Source organism: Perissodus microlepis, chromosome 19 (assembly GCF_051167445.1).
Source record: "Perissodus microlepis isolate ML-2025 ecotype Zambia chromosome 19, ASM5116744v1, whole genome shotgun sequence".
Classification (NCBI taxonomy): Eukaryota; Metazoa; Chordata; class Actinopteri; order Cichliformes; family Cichlidae; genus Perissodus; species Perissodus microlepis.
Window position 1 is genome coordinate 27,217,408 of NC_140479.1, and position 21,605 is coordinate 27,239,012.

Genomic DNA, 21,605 nt, shown 5'->3' on the forward strand with positions numbered 1-21,605 from the left:
ATGCCGAGTGGGAAACAAAAAGAAGTCCATCCGCCATAATTAGGTAAGACAATGCCTCGGACTGTTCTCGGCTGGAGATGTCGCAGGGGCTCTGGCCGCTCACTCCCAACAAGTTACACTTCTCCCCAGGCCGGTAATAAGCCCCCAGTCGTCTTTCCGATTCACACGGACAGAGGCCGCCATTGCCTCACTGGCTTCACCCCTCGTGACCTACACGGACCCTGGCTCACCCCTCCGAAAATATGTATTCATGCAGCACTTTGGCTTTGTCCGTGTTTCTTACTGAAGTGTCCTGGGACGCGCAGTCTGGCGAGCCGCTGACGCAAAGTGTGGATAGAAAAGAAGCCCAGCCCGTCTTTATTTATGGCCTCAAGAAGCTGAAGGCCTGTGCACGCTTCTTAAGCTGGAGTTTGTCATTCGGGTGCTGAGAAACACTAGAAATAAAACCAGGGATTATACTGAAGAAAAATTTTTTTTTAGATCTGATCCCACCAAGTGTCACCAATGACTTGTGACGTGGTGGCTTTATGAAGTTAAAACATTTACTGATAATTTGTAGATATTTTAAAGCCACAAAAAATAAATTGAGGGTTTCCAGATTTATCGTCTCTATTCTCTTTTCGGAAGGCCTTCGTTTATTAATGTATTCAATAACTTTAAAATGCAGTACACTTCCTAGGTTCCTCACGTTTGCTAAAAGGTGAAGTCCCTCTAGATATAAATATTAAAAACTACTTTCATATTATCTGTGAAAGCCCCCCACACAAAAACGTGTAATAATGTTATTTCAAAACAGGACAAGTTAATAGTTTGTGAGGGGATTGGTTGAAATCATGCAAATTCTATTCACATTAAAGTGCAGAAGCTTAGATTATGCATTCTTTTATTTATGCTCTACAGAGTGCATTTGACGATGTTGTGATTCTAATCGTAGGCTGTTGCAGAACTTCTATACACATTATAAAAAAGTGCATTATTTTAAAGTCAGTGTGTCTGCGTTTCCCGCATTTATGCATTCAGTGCAACAACTGTAGTGCCCATTTGAAGTGGCCCTGCCGTCTGTGGGACTGGCTGGATGTAGACACCTGTTGATGCTGACTGGCGAACATTGATCAGTCTGCTGAGCGCTGACGTGTTAAACGAGCTGACATCCTCAATATGGTGTACGCACTGGTGGCTTCCTGTCACTCGTATAGCCTCAGTCCAGCCAAGCAGTCTCTTCGAGAAACGGGTCAGTCCCCGCAGAGCTGGTCATCCATATGGAGGGAGAAAAAAAAAGAGAAACACTCCATCCATCCGCAGTGCATTGCCCTGACCTCACGTAGCCTCTGTGCCCCGACAAGCGTCAATCCGATGTGCCCCGAGTCCTTAAATTAGCTGTCAATTAGTGCAAATTAATCAACTCCTCGCCTAATTAAGCAATGCCGACGGGCAGCTACCAAACATGCCATTGTGGAGGAGCCATGAGAAAGCTGCGGGGCTTGCAAACTCTTTCAGTATACCGGGGGAGGAGGAGAGGGGAGGAGGGCATCGCATAACATCACGCCCTGGAAGTGCTTTGGGAAAGCAGAGGCTTTTGGCTGAGCTTTAGTAGCCCCCCCCCCCCTGACTCGGCGCTACATGTGCGTTGTCATCAAGTTGCCTGCACCTTGTTTCAACACCGAGGATTCAAACTGATTGAGCACCCACACCTCTTGCATAAGACGTTTCTGTTTTGTCTATTTGAACAGTCTGACAACAGTCAGATTGGACACCTCAAAAGAAAGCCACAGGCAGTCCATGTGACTTATCCATTCATCAGAGTGTGTGTGTGACCTTCCCATAAATACGCTGCATTGGCCTTTTTATTTTTAACATTTTAAATCTCACAGCTGTTTTAGCAGAGCCTCACCTTCTGCAGGCCACTCCTGTCTGAAAGCTGCTTTCATTTCCAAATGTTTGAGGACACGCAGCACGGAAGCACGAAGAGCGGGGGGAAGAAAAGAAATGATGTAGGGTGTGTGCGTTCTCGGAGGGGGGGTAAATAAACAAACTAAAAAAACAAACAATTCCAACAGCCAACAAATCCAACAGCTGTTTTCTTTTTAATCTACATGCGTTAGACCCTGCAGGCCTTTGATGGGCAACCTAATCTACACGAATGACTGAACTAAATCTTCCCTTAATCTCGAGCCTTATTAGTCATCCTCTCTTCTGCATGTAAATCCGCACGGACCAGTTTTCAGAGGAGATGGACTAATAAAAGTAAACACAAAGGAGGAACCATTCTACCGACAAAATCATGAGAAGAGAAGAAAAAAACGTATAGATTGCAACAGGAGTGATGATTGAGCGAGAGGGAGGGAACTAAGTTCCCTGTAGTTGCCATGTCCCTGTGACTCACACTCTTCCTTGTTAATAAATGACTCGATCCCAGCGGGCTGATGTGCCATTAGCATATCCTAATAACACTGACTTCATCATTAATAGAATTCCCACCAAATAGGGCCTAATTAGTTTCAACTGGCCAACCACTGATTGCTGCAAGCAATAAATATTTTTTTCTCCTTCTTAATAGTCAGATTTTAAAGTCTTGATCAGCTGAGGCTTTGAGCTCCACCAGACTCTTCTTTCCATAACGGAGACCCACGCTTTCACCACCTACATGACTCATTCCCACAGGTTTTAATTAGAATGATATACCTGTGTCGATGCTGACTTTACCACACAGATTGCTTTTTTGCATAATACTGGCACGTTTACCTCAGTAAAGAAAGTAAATGAAAACCATTTGCATCATCTCTGCACACAGCGGGCAAATCCCTATCCTCTGCTTTCCAAATAAATGTATCATAAATATTTTTTTTTAAAAAGAAAACTGTTAAATTATCCTTATAAGATTTTTTATTTTTAACATTTTGGTCCGCATCTTTAATAATAATAATAATAAAGATAAAGGTAATAAAACCGTAACGCAAAGAAACGTTATTTCTTTTGTTGTGTTATTGCAATAAAATGAATGAAATAATTATTTTATAATTTATTATTATTATTATTATTATTATTATTATTATTATTATTAATAATAATAATAATAATAATAATAATAAAAACAAAAAACATGCTATGGGAGTTTCTTGTTAGTTTTGTATTATTTTATGTGTTCGTTGCTCATACTGTTTAATTTCCCACATCCTCCAAGAAAAATCCCCCTGTGGTTTATAATCTGTGTAGTCTGCTGCTGCTGTGGGATTAACGCTGTGCAGGACCGTGCAGCGCAGGCTGTGTCCATGTCGTCCAGCTGTCGTTTTTGGGAGGGCCTTTGATTTGCGTGTGATGAGTTTCCCACAGCATCTGGAGATCAATTATCCACTCCTATGAGCCAGTGGTTAGGCAGAGAGAACTGGCTTTGAGTGTGTGTGTGTGTGTGTAAGGAAAGACATCACAGACTTATTCCATCAGATTGCCAAACATGCAGAATTTCAACGGTGTGAAATAGACTGTTTCATATATTTGGACTTGTAAGGGAAGGCAGACTGCGAGTGTTTTTGTTTTGTTTTTGTTTTTTTTTGTTCTCAGTAAGTCCGGTTCTAGTGCTGCAGTTTTGATGTTCTTTATCTGTTCCATCGCTCATTGTTCGTATTTCTTCCAACAGATTGCAAACTTAAAGATCGCTTGTTCCTCTTTACCTCGGATCTCGTCTTCATTTATCCACGCAGTCCTCAGGAAAACACAGATATCCATTCGGGAGGGCGTATAATGCATCCATGATCCACAGGAATCCCGAATCCTTGCAGCTGATTGGCTGTTGGTTCTGCCTCTTGTTGGGATGGACCTGTTGGATAAAAGGACCATTTTCTAAAGGGCTCTTGTGTGTTACGCAGAGGATCATGCACTGGGGACCGTCCTGTTAGACGCCGTGATAAGAAACAGGCCTTTCAAGGAACATCGGAGACACTATGACGGGGAAACAGGGCTCCGTGTTGTCGGAAAGTTTAAATCTATCGGAGAAAACCTCTCTGGGTGTTAATGGAGGGAGTAACAGCCACCAGCCGAAGAGCGGCGCGACCAATCCACCGCCCAGGTGCACCGGCTTCGGCATCCAAGAGATACTGGGTCTGAATAAGGAGCCATCCACAGCCCCGAGGAGCCCACTGGCCTCGCTGCCGGCCGGGGCGCACCTTATTGCCGCCAGGTCCATGCTGGGCCCCGCCGGCGTGGGTGTCGGGATGGGATTAATCGGCCCTGGTGGGATTCCATCGTTTTACAGCCAGCCAGCGTTTTTGGAGACTGTGCTGTCTGACGGGCAAGATGTTCACCTGCAGCCCCACAGCAGGTCCGTGGGCCCGCTGGACACCAGCCAGTCTGCCAGCTCAGGTGATCTGCAGTCACTTTCTAATGATTCATAGCCGTGAAATTATTACAGCAGTTATATTATTATCGCATTTCCACTCACTGTGTTACTGTGGATTAAGACAGATTCCAGATTTCTTCCATTTCCTCATCATCATCATCATCATTATTATTATTATTATTATTATTACTATTCTTATTAATAGTAGTAGTAGTATTAGTATCGTGTTTGAACTGGAATGTTTTAGGCTGTGACAGGTTTATTTAAACCTGTGCTGTGTCGTTGCAAACATTTGCTCTGATCTTTTAAAAACGGCTTTGCATATGTCATTTAACATTACGTCTTCTTCTCAGACTCTGAAGATTTGTCTTCTAATGAACGAAAACTCTCCAAGTCGTCAGTAAGTCAGAGCAAGAAAAGGAAGAAAAGACGCCACCGGTTAGTGCTGATTTCTGGATTTCAGGGGGAAAAAATGATGAAAATGTTAAATTTCATGTTAATACAACATCCCTTTGTTCAACTTAATAAAATAAAATAAAATGCACAGTGGCTGTTATTCTTAAGTTTTTAATTTGTAATTTTTGGTCTTACTCTTTCTTTGACACTCACAACTGTGCTGCACACGAGCTTTTATTTTCTCAAATTATTGCCATCTAGGCAAATTGAAAAAAAAAATATCTGAAAAACAGGGTAATGTTATGATTAGTTTTTATTTAAGTTATTAAAACTGGCACTTAAAGATGAACGCCTTTTTAGCTTTTCTCCAGTGCAAATTGTGTGTGTTAAAACATGCACATGTATTCATTAGTTTGTCAGAAAGAAAAAAATCGGGGTTTTGCGTGTGCGTGTGTTTTTTGTTTTCAAAGCACATTAATATATATTTCTCGCCTGTATTTAACCCGTTTCCACAGGACCATATTCACCTCGTATCAGCTGGAGGAGCTAGAAAAGGCATTTAATGAAGCGCACTACCCGGATGTTTATGCCCGAGAGATGCTGGCCATGAAAACAGAGCTACCTGAAGACAGGATACAGGTATAAAAAACCCTGATAATTATAATAATAAATTATAAAAATTTATGAATATTTATTGAATTAGAAAAAAAGACCATGGAGCTTTTCCAAATTCTTTTTTTTTTTATTGCTGTTCAAAGAATTTTATTTTATTTCATTTCATTTTATTTTATAAGAAGTATAAAGTTGTTCGGTTATTTCAATCTACTTTTGCCCAGTTGTGCCTGTAAAAATGCGACGTTTCATATTAGTCATTTAAAATATAAAGGAAAAAACTGCGTAAAACATTCATTTGAAGCACAGTTTTATTTGTACATATTTTTTTTTCATACAGTTGCTTTGCACATACAAACAACTGGCTAATCAAAGCAACAGCAGAGTGAAAGTATCTCATAGTGTTTCACATTCATTTCGTTGTATTCAAAGGATTCGAACTAATTTTACATTTTTAAACAGCGCATGTGGGCTTTGTGGGCCATTCTGAAAAAATAAGCAACAGTCTCTTTAAAACCGGGTTCGTTCTGAACTCATCTGCCGTAATGATTTGTGTGAATATTCTAATCGCTCTCCTCATGAATATGCACCTGTTCGAGCGAATGCGCTTCGCTCATCCTTCACCTTTCCATCAGTGCTAATAACCCGCTGTAATATTTGAGTGGAGGCCGCCAGCTGCCCCTGATGCTGCTCTGATGTTAAAAGGACGATGGTCTAAGTGAGCCCCAGCAAATCGATCAGCGATGGGGCCCCCCTTCCTCCTCCCCTTCCTCCTCTTCCTCCTCCTCCCGTCTGAACAAAGACTGCTCTCCTCCAGCATCCTCGCCAGGACAGATAATCTCTCATCAGGCGCAGTTGGATGTGAAACAATTTGTTCTCAGAGAAGGAGCCGCTAACGACCTAATCAAGCTATCAAGGCGGAAGAAGATTGCAGTGTGACCTGGACCATCCATCTGCCGGGGTGCCTTTTAATCTCGTTCTCATTACCGGGCTGCAACAGTAGGGCCTGGAATAAATAATAAAAGGAAATAAATAAATAACCCCGGGGCCTGCTCCCATCCTAAATAAAATTAACACCCAATTTTCTCATTGAGTGTAATTAGTTAAATCAGATGAGCTCGGGAGGCTGGCTGGCTGCTGCTGCTTGGAGAGAGACGCAGGGAGTTCAAATGAAATAACTACATTGAATTTATTAGCATGGGTCAATAGCGCTGATCCCACGAGTCCCGGTAGTTTAATTTCCCGTGATATTTGCCCGCCTGCCCACCATCGATTGGGCCTGAAATTAACTTATTTTTCAATCAGCCTCGGCGTGCCCCTGGGTCGCTCCTCCTCGCGGCTTACACACTGGCTTCTTTTTAAGGGGCACATAAGCAATTTCTCATTAAAAAAAAAGTATCTTGTATGAAATAAGGGTTATCCATCAGAATTACCAGAAGAAAAAAAATAAAATAAAAAAGCTTGAAAACGATTTGATCGCTTTCGATTTAAAATCTGTCCTCGCTTGAGTCTTCTTTCTGCCCTCCCACCTCCTCTCACAGAGCCAGAGGTGCCTAAGCTGAGTGCTTAACAATCCTGTGTTGTGCTATACAATCAATTTGGCCTCTCTCTTTCTCTCAGCGCACACACAGACACTCCGGGCTTTAAGCAGTTTGCTGGCTGTAGCCAAGTGAAGTGTCTTGTTGTGTCACACCATCTATAATGCCACCAGGTAGTTTGAGATAAGCAGTGACAGGAGGCAGAGATCTGTTACACCTGGAGCCTGCAGGCTATGGGAAATCAATGGACTCAAGCAAAACAGGACTTAAGTTGTTATCTTAAGTCACTTTGAATTGCACTGGATTCCTAAATGGGTCATCTTTAAAATAGCTAAGACTAGGCTTAAAATTTCTAAAAGGGTGCTTTTAGAAAAGCCTAAAATGACAGTAAATGGATGGAATGGATTAATTAGTTACATTTTAGGAGGGTTTGATTATCCCTTCTGGAAATGTTTGAATTAGAATTTCTTTGTCATCGTTAAGCGTTTATTATTGGACTAACAGCACGTTTTGGCTGGATAAACACAACTCAAACCGATTTTTTCCACCCTCAATATTTACTCTCATTGGTGGCTTAGAAGATTAGCAGACGATCCATCAAAAAAGCCCAAACCTGTTTAGGATACAAATTGTTGCATCTTGCACATAATGGAGCAGATTCAATAAGATTGCCATTGTGAAACAGTCTGCCACGGTGAAACTCCTCTGATTTCCTCTTCTTGTGGTTCCCAAATTACTGAAAACTCATTCCCAATATCCTCTGTAACAGTAATCAAAAGCCCCAACACTATTCAAGTCCATCTCGGCTGTTTCCAGAAACTACTCATTCAAAATTAAAAGGTTATTTGAATGAATCAAATTTAATCTCTTGCACATATTTTGGCCTCTGCTGCAGTGACCTGAAATCTGATGAAGATGATGACTTAAGCGATATAGCTAAAAACTGGGGAACTTCTTCCTGTGTTACAGGTGTGGTTTCAGAACCGGAGGGCCAAGTGGAGGAAGAGGGAGAAATGCTGGGGTCGCAGCACAGTGATGGCTGAATATGGACTGTATGGAGCCATGGTGAGGCATTCAATCCCTCTGCCAGAGTCCATCCTCAAGTCTGCAAAGGATGGTATCATGGAGTCCTGCGCCCCCTGGCTGCTTGGTGAGGCTTTTGTTTTACTTTTACTGATTTTTCCGCTTTTGTTTTTCTAATTCATCCATTTTTGTAGATGTAAAGCACATCTTAGCTGCACAGTTCAGTCAGTTAGTGACGACTGAGTAATCATAATTTTAAATAATCAGAGGTTGCACTTCATTGAGTTAACAAACTGAGATTAATGCGTTTATTCTGACTTTCCACAAGTACCCCATGTCTTGTTCCCTTCCCCCCCTAAGCATGACCTTCTAAAGCAAATATATTTCCTAAATTGAAATCAGCATGCAAAATATTTTTCATCCAGTACCCTGGTCATGCATTGCCACTGTCCATTTAAACATTATTTTCTAAACCGCAACTGTTTTTGCTTGCTATTTTCAGTCCAGGATGGCTTACCAATCAACAGACGCTATTCTAAATCTGAATACCCGCAACTCTTTGCAGGGATGCACAAAAAGTCCGTGGAGGCTGGAGCACCCCCGCCGTCAGGAAAGGGCGATGCACCCCAGCAGCCGAGCTCTCAGAGGGCAGAAGACGCCGAGGCCGAGGAGAAGAGGTCAGAAGGCAAGTCCGTCATTTCTAAAGAGGAACTGAGAGAGAACAGCATTGCCGCGCTCAGAGCCAAAGCACAGGAGCACAGTGCCAAAGTGCTGGGAACAGTTTCTCATGACAGACAGTTGGAGGGCAAACCGGAGAGACAGGAAGCCGAGGAGAAGGCCAGCGATCCCCTGAGTTCACCAGAGGAGCAAAAAAGTCCATAGAGACTGTCAAATTCACTGAGGACTCTTGTTTTTACGAGTGAACGCAGTGGTCTGGCTGCTTTAAGCATGGACTTACCTGGTATGACTCGCTGTCCTGCAGATGGCCTGCATCTGGACTCCTTTAAGGAGAAAACTCATCTGGTTTGCTGCTGCACACAAGATGCAAATGCACTTTCCCCCCCTCCCTGATTCACTTCAAAACATACAGCTGTTGCTTGATCATCATATAGAAAGGTTGAAAAGAGCAAGAGTGAGAAATATCCCTGTATATAGATCCCACAATTATATAGAGACAGCCAGATGAGCAGAATTTCATCCAGTGCAACATGAAGTACTTGCAACGAGCAGTCAGTGTGTCAAAGTCTGCATTTCATTTTAACCTTTGCTTGTACAGTTACTAAGTGCTGACGTTTTAGATAAGAGGCGCCCCACCGACAGAACTCTTTCAAGAGAAAGAAAGTAAATGTTGTCCTATATCGTGCTGTAAATAATTGATATATTAATCGCTCCCACTAAAGACACAAATTTGAAATATGTTTTCATGTAGTCTTAAAAATGTTTGTGTTTTCATTTCAAAATATGTATCACTCAAAATACAAAGCATAAAATAGAAATCACTGTTTATTAAATGTGGGTTTTGGTGTCAGTTCTTTTGCTTTAAATGATTCGATTACCACTCTGTTGCTGTAACTATTGAATGGCATTGAAGACCCCCTCCTTGGGGTAGCTACTTGCTGTCACTTGCTGCTCTGCTGGCTGGGCTCATTAGGAGACCGCCCCTGGCTACATGCTTGGGTTAGCCCCCCATAATCCGTCGCAGTTGAGAGCCTTCAATTTCAGATTAAACTAGGGGAAGCAGAGCTTTTGGGACAGGAGAAGAGAGTGAAGCAGGATGACCTTAGCCTGATTTCAAGTCACTTCAATAGATGCTGTTAGCATCCAACACTCAAGCTCTTTCATCCTCTTATCTGAATACTTAGCCAAAGTCTAACAGCTTCATTTGTTGGTAATCTTCATTTCTCCCCCGGCTGTTTATAAAACTTTCTATCAGGGTATTTGAATTCGGCTTTACAACACATCTACGTGGCCGCATTAGCTATAATCCATATCACATTTCACACACTTTCTAATGGGGCTTCTTAATGAGTTGAACAACTGAGTTCCATTCCAATTAAACAGAGAGCAATTTCAAAAGGCAAGGGACGACTGCGCTCAGTGTGCCCCGAATGTCTCCGCAGTGAATGGCTCTCAGTTCGAAATCATGATGTCAGTCGATAGGGAAAAGGTTGTTAATTACTTTGTTGACAGAGATAAGTATACATACAATCAACAACGATGGGTAAAAATGCTCTGGGATGTGCCAGGATAGCAGGAAATGTTGATGTTAAGAAGATTCTTCTCCACTGATGAGTTAATTTGTGAGCAGCAATGTTAATGAAGGTTTAATTCTTGATATTAAAACCTTAGAAAGATATTTCAGATGTCATCATTTCTGATATTTGTTCCCGCTATATTTTCAGGGCAGAGCATAAAAATAACCAGCTGCAGAATAATCTTCAGACCTGATAGATTTAGCATTAAGGGACACCGCAGCAGATACATTTCATGCTCACAAGAACCATTACTGGTTTCAAGCTAATCTTATTTCGTATCCTTTGCTAACCTAGACATACGTTTCCAGTGTATGTATCACTAAATGATATCTTATTTTAGCTTTATACCCTTCTGCTGGTCTCAACAAACTGTTGGATGAACTGCAATCAAATGTTGCACTGACATTCACGATCCTCAGAGGATAAACCCTGCTGGTGGTCTCATGACTTCTTCTGTGGTGCCAATAAGAGGCAACTGCCAACCAATTAACAGTACTTAACTGGCGATTGATGGTTCCCGTCTTTCCTAAAGCGCCCTGAAGTTAAACTCTTGAACTCTTACAAGTTGCTATCTCTCTCTCTCCTTCTCAATCTTCCTCTTTCTTACTATTCTGAAGAATTTAAAGCTGAAAATAAACATCACATTAAACTGCATCCTCCTTACTGCACCATCCTTAAAGAAGAAATCCCCCCAGGAGCCCAATAGCTATTTGAAATCGAGTGAGCCTAATGAATGGCAATATACATACACCTCTACTGCACATACCCTCAGCCCGTTTCAGTTATTGAGGCCAAGACATATACAGAGCTAGGATTATTCCTCTAAAGTGCAAAGCTATTTAATCCTCTGAGAGTGAAATAGAAGGTTATTATAGACCAGATTTGGTGAAGATCAAGCTGTTTACATTGGATATGAGGAGGTAATTCACAGTATCCCTTTTGATGGGCAGTCTGCTTGTTGAAGACCATGATAAGATCATCTCAATCCATGCAAAGTGATATCTGGGGGAGCTTTATGGAAAGATTTCTGACTAATGCAATATTAACATTCAATTTCTTTTTGATGGGGTTCTGAGCGATATGACTTTATGAGTGAGATTAAGTGCATACAGATCATTTTGGAAGCCTCTTGGCTCCAGTTTCATGCAGACTTGAAATCAAACGGAGATATAGATAAACCGCAGTGTAATGAAATGTGGTGCTGTTCTGCCCCCTACTGCATAACCCTATCAGTACAATCAAAAACCTGAGCATCTGGCTGAGCAGATGGCTTTTCATTACATCTTTATTTGAGAACATGATGACAGGTTCTCTGGTGTGTTTAGAAATTGCAAAGTATGTGGTTCAAATGTCAGCACACAAGCAGGAGTTAACAATAAAACCCCAAACCACAGAAATAAAGCCACTGCACAACTAAAGAAGTCAAAACTCTCACCTCAAGTGATTCTTCGTGTGATGAATAACATGCCTTTCTCTTGTGCACAAAGGTTTTGCCACAAGCTAGATTTAAAACAGACAATAATACTAATAGGAAATAATAAAGCTCCAGGTGAAAAAGGAAACTCAATATCTGCTCAGGAGATTTCATTATCAGCACATGGCTGAGTTGTCTGCAAACTTGCAAAATTTCCATTTCTCTCTTTTTTTTTTGTTTTCCTTTTTAATCTGAACGATCAATCCACATCTCATAAAATAATCGTTATATGCCCATAACCTTAGCAAAAGCATGTGTGCCATGATTTGTGCACGTATTCATGCACTGGTATTTTATTTTCCCACATAGTATACACTAACATAACATTTATAAATACAAACAGTTCGCATATACAGTCTGTTAACATAGGTAGAGTATTTGCACTCTATCTATCAATACCATAAAATGTAAAATGCTCTGGGTTGATAAAGAAATCGATTATTGTGGCCACACGGTGGCAGTCTTGAGCTTCAATCTTGAGCATTTAAAATCAAAAGCCCTGAGTTCACGTATGTCCATGTAAATTTAATTAAAACACAGCTTCTCAATTACATATTTCACAAAATCCTGTCCATGTACAAAAATCCAAGAAAATCATCATCGATTCATATCTGTCAGGATGAAGAGAAAAAGGGTCGTATTACAAGCTTCTGAGCAGACAGGATCTGATATCTTGATCAATATTTGTCATCTCTTGTCAGTCTTCTGGTGCTCTCTGTGATGAGGCTGTCTGCTGTGGGTTAATGGAGATGGAACTGATACTGTGGCTAAATGATCTGTGCTGCCCGGGGAATGATTTCATCTCCAAGGTTCTCTTTTCTTTTTTTTGGAAAGCCACACTGACCCAGCTGGCTGTCTCTTACAAGTCTCTGGATTAGAATTATTATCTCTTTAATATTTAAATTTCACTGAAATCAGTGTTCTGAGTGTCTGCATGATATATTAGTCTCTTTGTGCAATAATTATGCTTCTTTAACCCTCAAATCATTTGATTAATCTGTTGTTGAAGTCTGCTGCATTGAATAATCCTCTATTTTCTCCCCAGTATAGCAGATTTATGAGTAGCCGGTGTAAAAATCAAGAACATTTCATTATGTTTCCTCACCTGCTCACCTGTTGACATTTCCTATAGCACCAACATTGTGAAATTAAGCAAGAGAGAATGATTTTTTCACGATGTTTCTCATTCAAAAATGTTTTACACACATTTCCCTTGCATAAAACACACTGCTGGATTTCAAATCTCTCTAAATGCTGTGTGTCAGATTTATAGCCCGATTAAAGCAGCATGATGGGAGTTCTTTGTCTCTGGATGTGTGTCCTCTGTCTCATCTGAGTGCTACAGACAAAGACTGCTCTTTGTCACTGCTGCCTACTCTACTAATGGATATCAGTTATCTCTTGAAGTTGGACTTGACTGCTTGTCCCAGAAAGATTTATGATGTGTGGCATGACACCAGCAGTCATCCACTGCAGCCGCCCTCCAGCCTTCAGTGCTTGGTATTTTCAGCAGGCCATCTGTAGATAGTTTCAGATGCCAGCTCCAGTCATCTGGGCAGACATAAACTGTGTTAGACTCTGTTTACGTTAAAATGATCTTATTGGCTTTTATTACTTGCTGCTTCATATTTCTTGTCTAGGAAAATTACATTACCACTACCCGTAAGGTGTCAGGCACTCAGGTTGCAATTAAAAACCATCACATCTTCTAGAGTCTTATCTTAGAGCTTCGGCAGGCATCGGTTTTGAGGAATGCTCTGAGCAAAGAGGCAAAAAAAAAAGGAAAAAAGTGTCCAGTCTGTTCTTATCAATGAAGAGAACCATGAATGCATAGGCCGTGCTCCCTTGTTGCTCAAGGGTGATAAGTGAAGCCAGAAGATGAGACTGCGAGGCCCTTATCAATCCAGTGTGCATCCTGGCAAATGCCGGCGCCACAGAGAGGGAGGCATGTTGCTGTGTGACAAAGGTGCGAAGGCAGATAAGCATGAATGTGTGAAATGCTTCAAAGATGAGCTTAACCCTGATGTGAAAGTGGGGTTTGAAGGGAGGGAGAGAAGAGAAGACAGATGGGTTTACAGAAATGGATGCTGACAAGTGTTGTGCTAAGAGTTGTGGGGATGTCTTTATTTCCTGATGCATACTAAAAAGTGCCTTGGAACACCTGTTTGGAATACAGAATTTTCCTACTAAGTTACATGGATCTGAATTACAAGGACCGTAGGTTACAGTGTGAATGATTAGGTGAGCCTGGTTCTGCTGGAGGTTTCTTCCTATTGAAAGGAAGTTTTTCCTTCCCACTGTCGCCAAGTGCTTGCTCACAGTCTGATTGTTGGACTTTCCTCTGTATTATTGTAGGATCTTTACCTTAAAGCTCCTTGAGGTGACTGTTGTTGTGATAGGGTGCTATTTAAAAAAAACTGAATTGAACTGAATTGAAGTAAAGGTGGGCTATGCCACCAAAATATCTATGTTATGTAACATTGTTTCCCACACATTGCAGTTCAGAGCCCAGAAAACAAGTACCTTTATATACAGGAAACACCAAAATGAAACACTCAATATGGTAACCTCTTTAAATCCCTTAAATTCACTGAAATGAAATAATCAGAGCAGCAAATGAGTAAAAATACTCATTTGCTGCTTCATTTTAAAGGTAGGAAAGGTCGTAAACCAACAGCTTAAAAGAACAGCTGGTGTAGTGTTAAAAAATGTAGTGGCGTGACAAGTACAATATTTCTCTCTGAAAAATAATGAAGCAGACCCATGAAACAGTATAAAGTGGAAAAATAAAGTACTGTAGAAGTACCTCAAAACTCTACTGAAATAAAGTACTTGAGGAAATGTATGTGTGCGTGTTTTATTACGAAGTATTACACTGGGTTTTTTCATAAGATTGTATTTTAAAAGGACGCAAAGTGACTGTGCTTCATTTTAAAAGCTAGAAATGTTGCAAAGTACTAGTTAAACAGCCAAAAGAGGAAAAACAGACTAATAAATTAACCAATGATGTCACAAAATCTAGTGTCATTTCCCTGTGAAGTCTAATGAAGTAAAACCATGAAATAGCTTTAATGTAAACTCAACTGTACTCATATATGATACTTTAAACGTCCCTGGTTCATGTTCATAACTTATTGCACTGAATATTTGATATGACTTTTTTAAAGGGGTGCAAATAAAAAAGTTTTGATATTATAACTGATACATGTCATAGCTTTGTTTCAGTCCATTGCAGACACAGAAGCATAGCACTCCTTCACCTTGGGGTGAATTTCCTGGGATGACCACTCCTGGGTCACTTCTCGCTCATTTGTGAATCATCTTTCTCACTGTAGAATGATGGACTTTAAATTGTTCGGAAATGACTATATAACCTTTCCCAGACAGATGGGCAGCAACAATTGCTTCTCTTAGACAAGCGCTGATGTCTTTGCTTCTCGGCACCAAACGAACACACACCTGAATACTACAAACTAAAGCTCGTGCTTTTATGGAGGCATTCATACTTGTTTGCTGCTACTTATCCTCCTAATTCCTATAGAAGCAGTTAAGGTGTGCTTAGTTTTTCAGACATTATTTCTGCATTTTGGTTTGATTTTTGATAAATAAATAATGGCACGGTCTAATATGTCATGTGTTGTCCATCTGATTTCAACCTAATTTTAAGACCCACCAATGATTATTTTTATGACAGTCTGAAAAGTACCTTAGAACTGATACAGGGTGTGCTTTCTTTTTGCCATAACTACAATACTGTAACCCAGCACTTAAAATCAGAAGGTTCTCTTTGGAATTGCATATATTCAGCAGCAAACACAGTTTTAAAGTTCAGTGATCAGAGATTATTTTATGCCTTTTGAGGACACATTGCTAGTACAGTGTTGGTCCCCCTATATTGTCTTCGGAACTGCCTCAAGTTTTCACGGCACAGACTCAACAAGGAGCCGGAAACATTCCTCAGAGATTATAGTCCATGTTGACATGACAGCAGCACACAGTTGCTGCAGATTTGCCACCTTTACACCATCAGCAGTAGCACCAGCAGCAGCAGCCTGAACAATTTATACAAGGGAGGATGGATCCATGCTTTCATGTTGTTTACTTATCAGACCATACAATGTTTATCCAATCTTCTGTTGTCCAATTGTGACGAGCCCATTTGAATCGTAGCCTCAACATCTCAGTTTCTTGTTCTTAGTTGACAACCTGTGTGGTCTTCTGCAGCTGTAGCTCACCTGCTCTAAAGTACAACATGTTATGCATTCAGAGATGCTCTTCTGCATACATTGCCTATATAGTTGCCTATATTATATTTGCATTACTGTTGCCTTCCTGTTAGATTGAATTAGTTTTGGTCATTCTCCTCTGACCCCTTGCATCAACAAGAAGTGTCACTCATTAGACAATTGATCTTTTTTACAGACATTTCTTTGTAACCCCAGGGATGGTTCCAGTAGATAAAAGGCTGATTACATATTTGTAATATGTAACTATTAAAGTGGCTGTGTGTTTATGTAAAAACATAAATAAAAAAATGCATTGTTTAATTAAGCAATCAGAGTATTTCTCTCCTGGCATATGCTGTGGATTGCTAATCCTCCTGTTCACATATTTAATAAATATATTTAGAATGAGCTGCCAAAATGTATCTCAAGTTAAAAGGGACCCTGCCAGACAAAAAAACCAAACAAAAAACTCTTCTTTATAACTTTGTTTTAAAAAGGGGGGAAATCACTCAGTGACAGACAGCAACTTTAATCTCTAAGATTTGGGATTCCTTTTGATAAATTCTTTATCTCATAAATAAAATAAAAAAATAATATTTTTTGGCTGTTAGGTGTTTCCTCCTGCAGTATTTTAATAAATTCTTCCATCCATTTCCAGTATCTACCTATTTAATGCGGCATTGTGGGAGGTTGGAGCATGTCCCAGAATATTCTTAAAGAGTGTGTATGTGTGTGGGGTTTTCAAATCCTACAGGGAGGACATCAGTCTGTAAAATAAATACAAATGGAATATAAATAAACACATTTCAGTAAAGAGAGGAAGAAAAAAAGCTTTTACATTTGAATCTGAATGTGCTTGAATGGCACCATCAAAAACTGCTGGCAATGTCGAAATGCTGACTGAGGACTATACCGCTCTTTGCTTCTTGTGTCTGCATGTAAACAGCTGAAATCTCTGAGGTTTCAGACATCAGTTTAGTTTTACCCATTCCAGAGAAGTCATTGGAGCTATTTTTGACCTAAAAAATGTCTCCGGAATAATCAAATATAGATAAAATTTTTACATTTATCTGTCTACATGAAAGCTGATGAACTTCAGACAGAATGAAAGAGTCTATAATCTACCAGCTGAACTATGTGCTTTTGATTTAAGATCCGTCACACAACACCAAGCAAAGAGGTTTTGCCACTTTAATGAGATAACTGCCACATTTCAGGTCACAATGTCCACTTCCTCATTTACAACGTCCCTTTGAATGGTAAGTTTAGATTGTGGTTTCTGTTGAGTCTTATTTCTTTTTCAAAAGAGAAATGTCCACAACTTTTTTCTTCAATAGGTCAATAAAAAGAAGGGGGAAAAAATCACAACATCTGTAATAAAAGATAGCAGGTATCGCTCTTTCTCGCAACCACTTCAGCCACTAAAGAGATCGTCTACTCGTCGGTCGTCTAGTTGTGAGCAGGAAGAGGTGACAAGTATTTATTAAAGCGGTGATGATAATCTGAAAATGCCTTTCAGTTGCGTGATGATGCTCGCTATTTATGCAGCACTCAGCTTTAATGTGTTTTTGTGTTTTCACTCCATTCCAGTTTATTGGGCTTTTTGTTGCAGCTCATTCATCACTGTTATTCTTCTAGAAATGTGATTGTCCCACTTTAGTTCTGCGTACAAGACCCATTCAGTCTATTTTCATGATGTGATGTGACAAGGTGGGGGTGTGACTCGACAAAATCGGATAATTATAGATGCGATTATATTTAGAAACTCGGTACAAAGAATGTAGTGTCCTTTCAAAACGAAAAGCCTGGATTGCATACAGTGATGCTTATAGCGCAGCTCACATGTTCGCTGCAATATTTGAAGAAGTACACGTTCAACCTGCTGCCTCTTGGAAAGTTTTTATTCACGTGGGGGTGGATGACTAATAAAATCAGTTTGCTTCTGGTGGTCTGAGCTTGCTATGGATGCTGTGAGTGAGCTAGCAGGCGTGGGTGAAGCTTCCTATCTATTGAGGGAGAGAAAACACATGCAACGCTGCACTTTCTCTCAGAGTGAGCCCACTTCAGCACCCCATACAGCTCCCATTGATGAGAGCGGCACTTTCGCCCCCGTCTCCCCCATCAAGCCACATTTCATGCATTAGAAACTTGCTCGGGGAGAAGCTGAAAAAGAGAAAGCAGATGAATTTAGAAAAGGTGCAGGCTTCCTGTAAGACTTGCTATCTAGTCTATCTGATACAGAATGGGGTGTACATACATGTATATATATGTATAAAACAAACAGAGGTCAATAGTCACTCTTCATATTTGTGCTTAAAATAGTAACACAGGCATTCCTTTGCCTTAATTCAAGACAAACAGGTATGTATATAAACTTAGCACAACATAAAGTAAGAACATTTGCATTTGTATCAATGATTTCTATGTTGTAGCAATGCATCTTGGCAATAAATCTTATACTGTTGAAGATTTGACCAAGTTCTTCATGGGCGCAACCCACATGCTCAACTCTGCTGCTCAACCGACAAACGCATTTTCCTTACAAATGTGTCACCATTTAAGTGGATATAAATAAGCTTTCCAGTGATATTGCCAAGATACGTTGTTTCAACAAAGATATAATCTACACAAACACAAATTTCCTTACTTCATGTTGTGCCTGTCCAGTACAGTCTTGATGAGCAAACAAGATTTTGCTAACACAGGCTAACATGTTCTGCAGTGTGGGACATGGCCAGCTGCTGTTACTTGCTTGTCTGGCAGTAGAAAGCCAGCTAGGTCTCTGTCTTCCTGTATTTGGTTCCACAAAGGTTTGGACAGCAGCTGAGGGCCAGTTTGAGACTTATTTTAGTTGTTCGTCCATTTTCTCTTCTTCTGTTCCTCTTTTTATTGTTCGCTTCAGCACCTGAATGTGAAAGGTGGATGCAGTCTCAGTGTCTGAAGCTATTAAAGAAGTGCCTTGAACGTGAATCCTTTCTAATGACTGGGTATGGGGGCAAAAGGATGTGGAATTCTATGTGGAAAATTAAAATGCACTCTGATTTATGACCTCAGTAAACACTTTGCTGATAAGGCAGGATTTATTATATGAAGTGGTTACCTGTGCTGCTGCTTTAAAGCAACATCATGTGCACAATTCGTCTGTTGCAGGACTGTGTGTGCTTCATACGACTCAAGAAAATTTTTCATTAATGTGCCAGATATTTGCCTGAATTGATTTTATGATGGGTAGGATTCTTAGCATTTAAATATCAGTGTCTACTACATTTGTTTGTTGTGATCTGTTTTCTCCTGCTTCTTGGCTATGCTGTCTGCAGAGTTGAACCTGACAGCTATTACTCTGAGGCTAACGAACTGTATGCATGGCAGGTGGGGCAAGAGAACAGGACAGTGGTTCCAAGTTTTCGAGCCGAGTGAAGCGCTGGTCTAATTTTGTTTTGACATTCTGACTTCAGAGTGTAGGCACTGTTCCTGTTCCTGCTCACAGCATTCTGGCAGCTGAAGTCACCTCGAGCCTCGACAGTGAATGATGCCAAACGACAGTGAAGAGACATGCCAGTGACTGCACTGGGTTGTGCCTGCAACAGTAAGTGGTCAATCTAATGCTCCGTGGTTGACAATAAGCTTTGACAGGCTTTGCAAACCACACAATCAGTGTTACTTGTTTCCAACCTTTGTTCTCTGATGTACCTTGACAGCCTTATAAATAAGCCAAGGATGCCTCCATCAACCGAGACTTGGAGCTGTTTTAACAGACGTTGCAGACTACATTAAAAATCTGCTGCAGAAACGGTAAACAGTTTTTACATTGTAACAACATAATCTCATACATTCAGAATGCCGGTTCATAAAAGACAGAATAAATTACCTTGGATCGCTTCTTTGAAAAAAAAAAAAAGTTGTTATGTGTATTCACATAAATATAAATTGTGTCTTAAGGCACTGTGTTGATAGCAGCAACATAATTTGCTCCCATTTCTTAAGTTGAATCTATGAAAAATCTCAAAGACAGCATTGTTGGACATGCATAAAATAGTATTTATGTGCCAACAAGGTGATTCCCAAAGAGCTATTAGCTGAAAATTTGTCATCTCTTGGCACAGTGTGCCTTGTGTCCGAAAAGAAACAAATTGAGGAAGCTGAACAAGTAGAGAACAAAGCACGAAGGCTTAAAAACCTTTCCACAGCAGATGGGCAGTATCTGAAAGTCATGTCCTTAAGAAACAGGAAAAACAATTCTGCTAAGACATGGCACAGAACCTGAGAGATGTATCTGGCCCTTCAGATCCAATCTACTTTTTGCTGAAACCTCATCAAACAGTTGAAAGGTCGATGTCAAGACTTGGCATATCTCTCAAGGGTGCAGTGTGTCATTTTAGGAAATGGAGCGAAATGGCTGAGGTATATCAAATTACACAAGAACTGAACTGCAAATCAGTGGCAACAGTTCTTATGGACTGATGAATAAAAATTTTACATTTTTGACAAACTCATTGTCAATACGTACTGACGAAGTCATGAGAGGTACAACAGTGAGCATCTAAAGCCATCTGTAAAACACTGTCATGGTTTGGGGCTGCATTTCAATCAGTGATGTTGAACATCTTGTCAAAATTGATAGAAAATTTATGGCCTCCCCACAGCCTGATCTCAACATTATTGAAGCAGTGTGGGATCATATTGACAAAGAGGAGCTTTAAATGTCGTTCAAGAAGCCTGGAGATCTATTTCTGAAGACTTCATAGAGTTCAGGCTGCCTTACATGCTGTGACTCAAGACTTTTGCGTAGTGTTGTAGGTTTCAATGCAAAATCTTTCACTATGACTAGCTTGGATGTTTGAGCCATTTTACCATTACATTTTTCCAACCAATAGTTTTGTCTATTTTTTGATTACATTGAGGTAGCCGTCAGCTCACAGGGGTAAGGCAGGTCATCTAATCAGAAGACTGGTGGTTTGATCCATGGCCGCTCCAGTCTCTAGTTTCTCTCTGATGCATACATTAGGGTGTGAACGTTAGATAGAAAGCACAAGTGCTTGGATGAATGGGTGAATGAGGCATGCTGTATAAAACGCTTTGAGAACACAGCTAGAGTAGATAAGCGCTGTGTAAGAATGAGTCCATTTACCAACCATAGCTATTGCTAATCTTTCATCAGTTTAGTTATTAGTTTAAGCTTTGCTTATCAATCACCTTTTGTCAACAGCTATGTCAAATGTAGCTTAAGTAGTTTAAGTCTTTATTGTTCACTAGTTTAGCTAACTATTTTAGCCCAACTAACTGCTGCAACTTTCCATCATTCAATACTTTTAGCTAACCCCTTTAGCCATTTAGCTGTTCAGCTGTAGTGCAAGACTCTCCCCTCAGTCCATTCTGTCTCTGAAACAAACCATTTTAGTTCCCTTCCAGTTAAACCAACTTTGTCGTGATTGGCTGCCCATCATAAACAGTGTGTTTGAACAGCAGGTGCTGTGTTCACATCTAGAAACAGAAATCAAGCAGCTGAGACAGTCTAAGCTAACTCTAAGCTTTTGGTCCACTGGGATTTTGTACATAAACACATCCCTTAATATGTGAAACTTTGTGTTGTGAATGGGGTTTTTAATTTTGTTTTTTAAATCAAATTATAATCTGGAGTTCAGTTAATTACTTGCTTTTTTCCTAGCCCCATGCCAGTGCAGAACTATCCCTGCTCTGAGGCGCACCTGTCAAAGAAAATTGAATAAGGGAATATGAGACATTAGAGTG

At 40.4% G+C, this 21,605-nt stretch overlaps 1 protein-coding gene across 1 annotated transcript; it reads left to right on the top strand.

The window, feature by feature from the left end:
• The first annotated feature begins 3,436 nt into the window (after positions 1 to 3,436).
• On the top strand, positions 3,437 to 9,373 carry vsx2 (visual system homeobox 2). The gene is made up of 5 exons (XM_084914887.1): positions 3,437 to 4,356; positions 4,687 to 4,771; positions 5,245 to 5,368; positions 7,849 to 8,029; positions 8,405 to 9,373. Exons 1-5 carry the CDS (start codon positions 3,939 to 3,941, stop codon positions 8,782 to 8,784), a joined length of 1,188 nt encoding a protein of 395 aa, XP_084771013.1. The 5' UTR covers positions 3,437 to 3,938; the 3' UTR covers positions 8,785 to 9,373.
• The last annotated feature ends 12,232 nt before the right edge of the window (positions 9,374 to 21,605 follow it).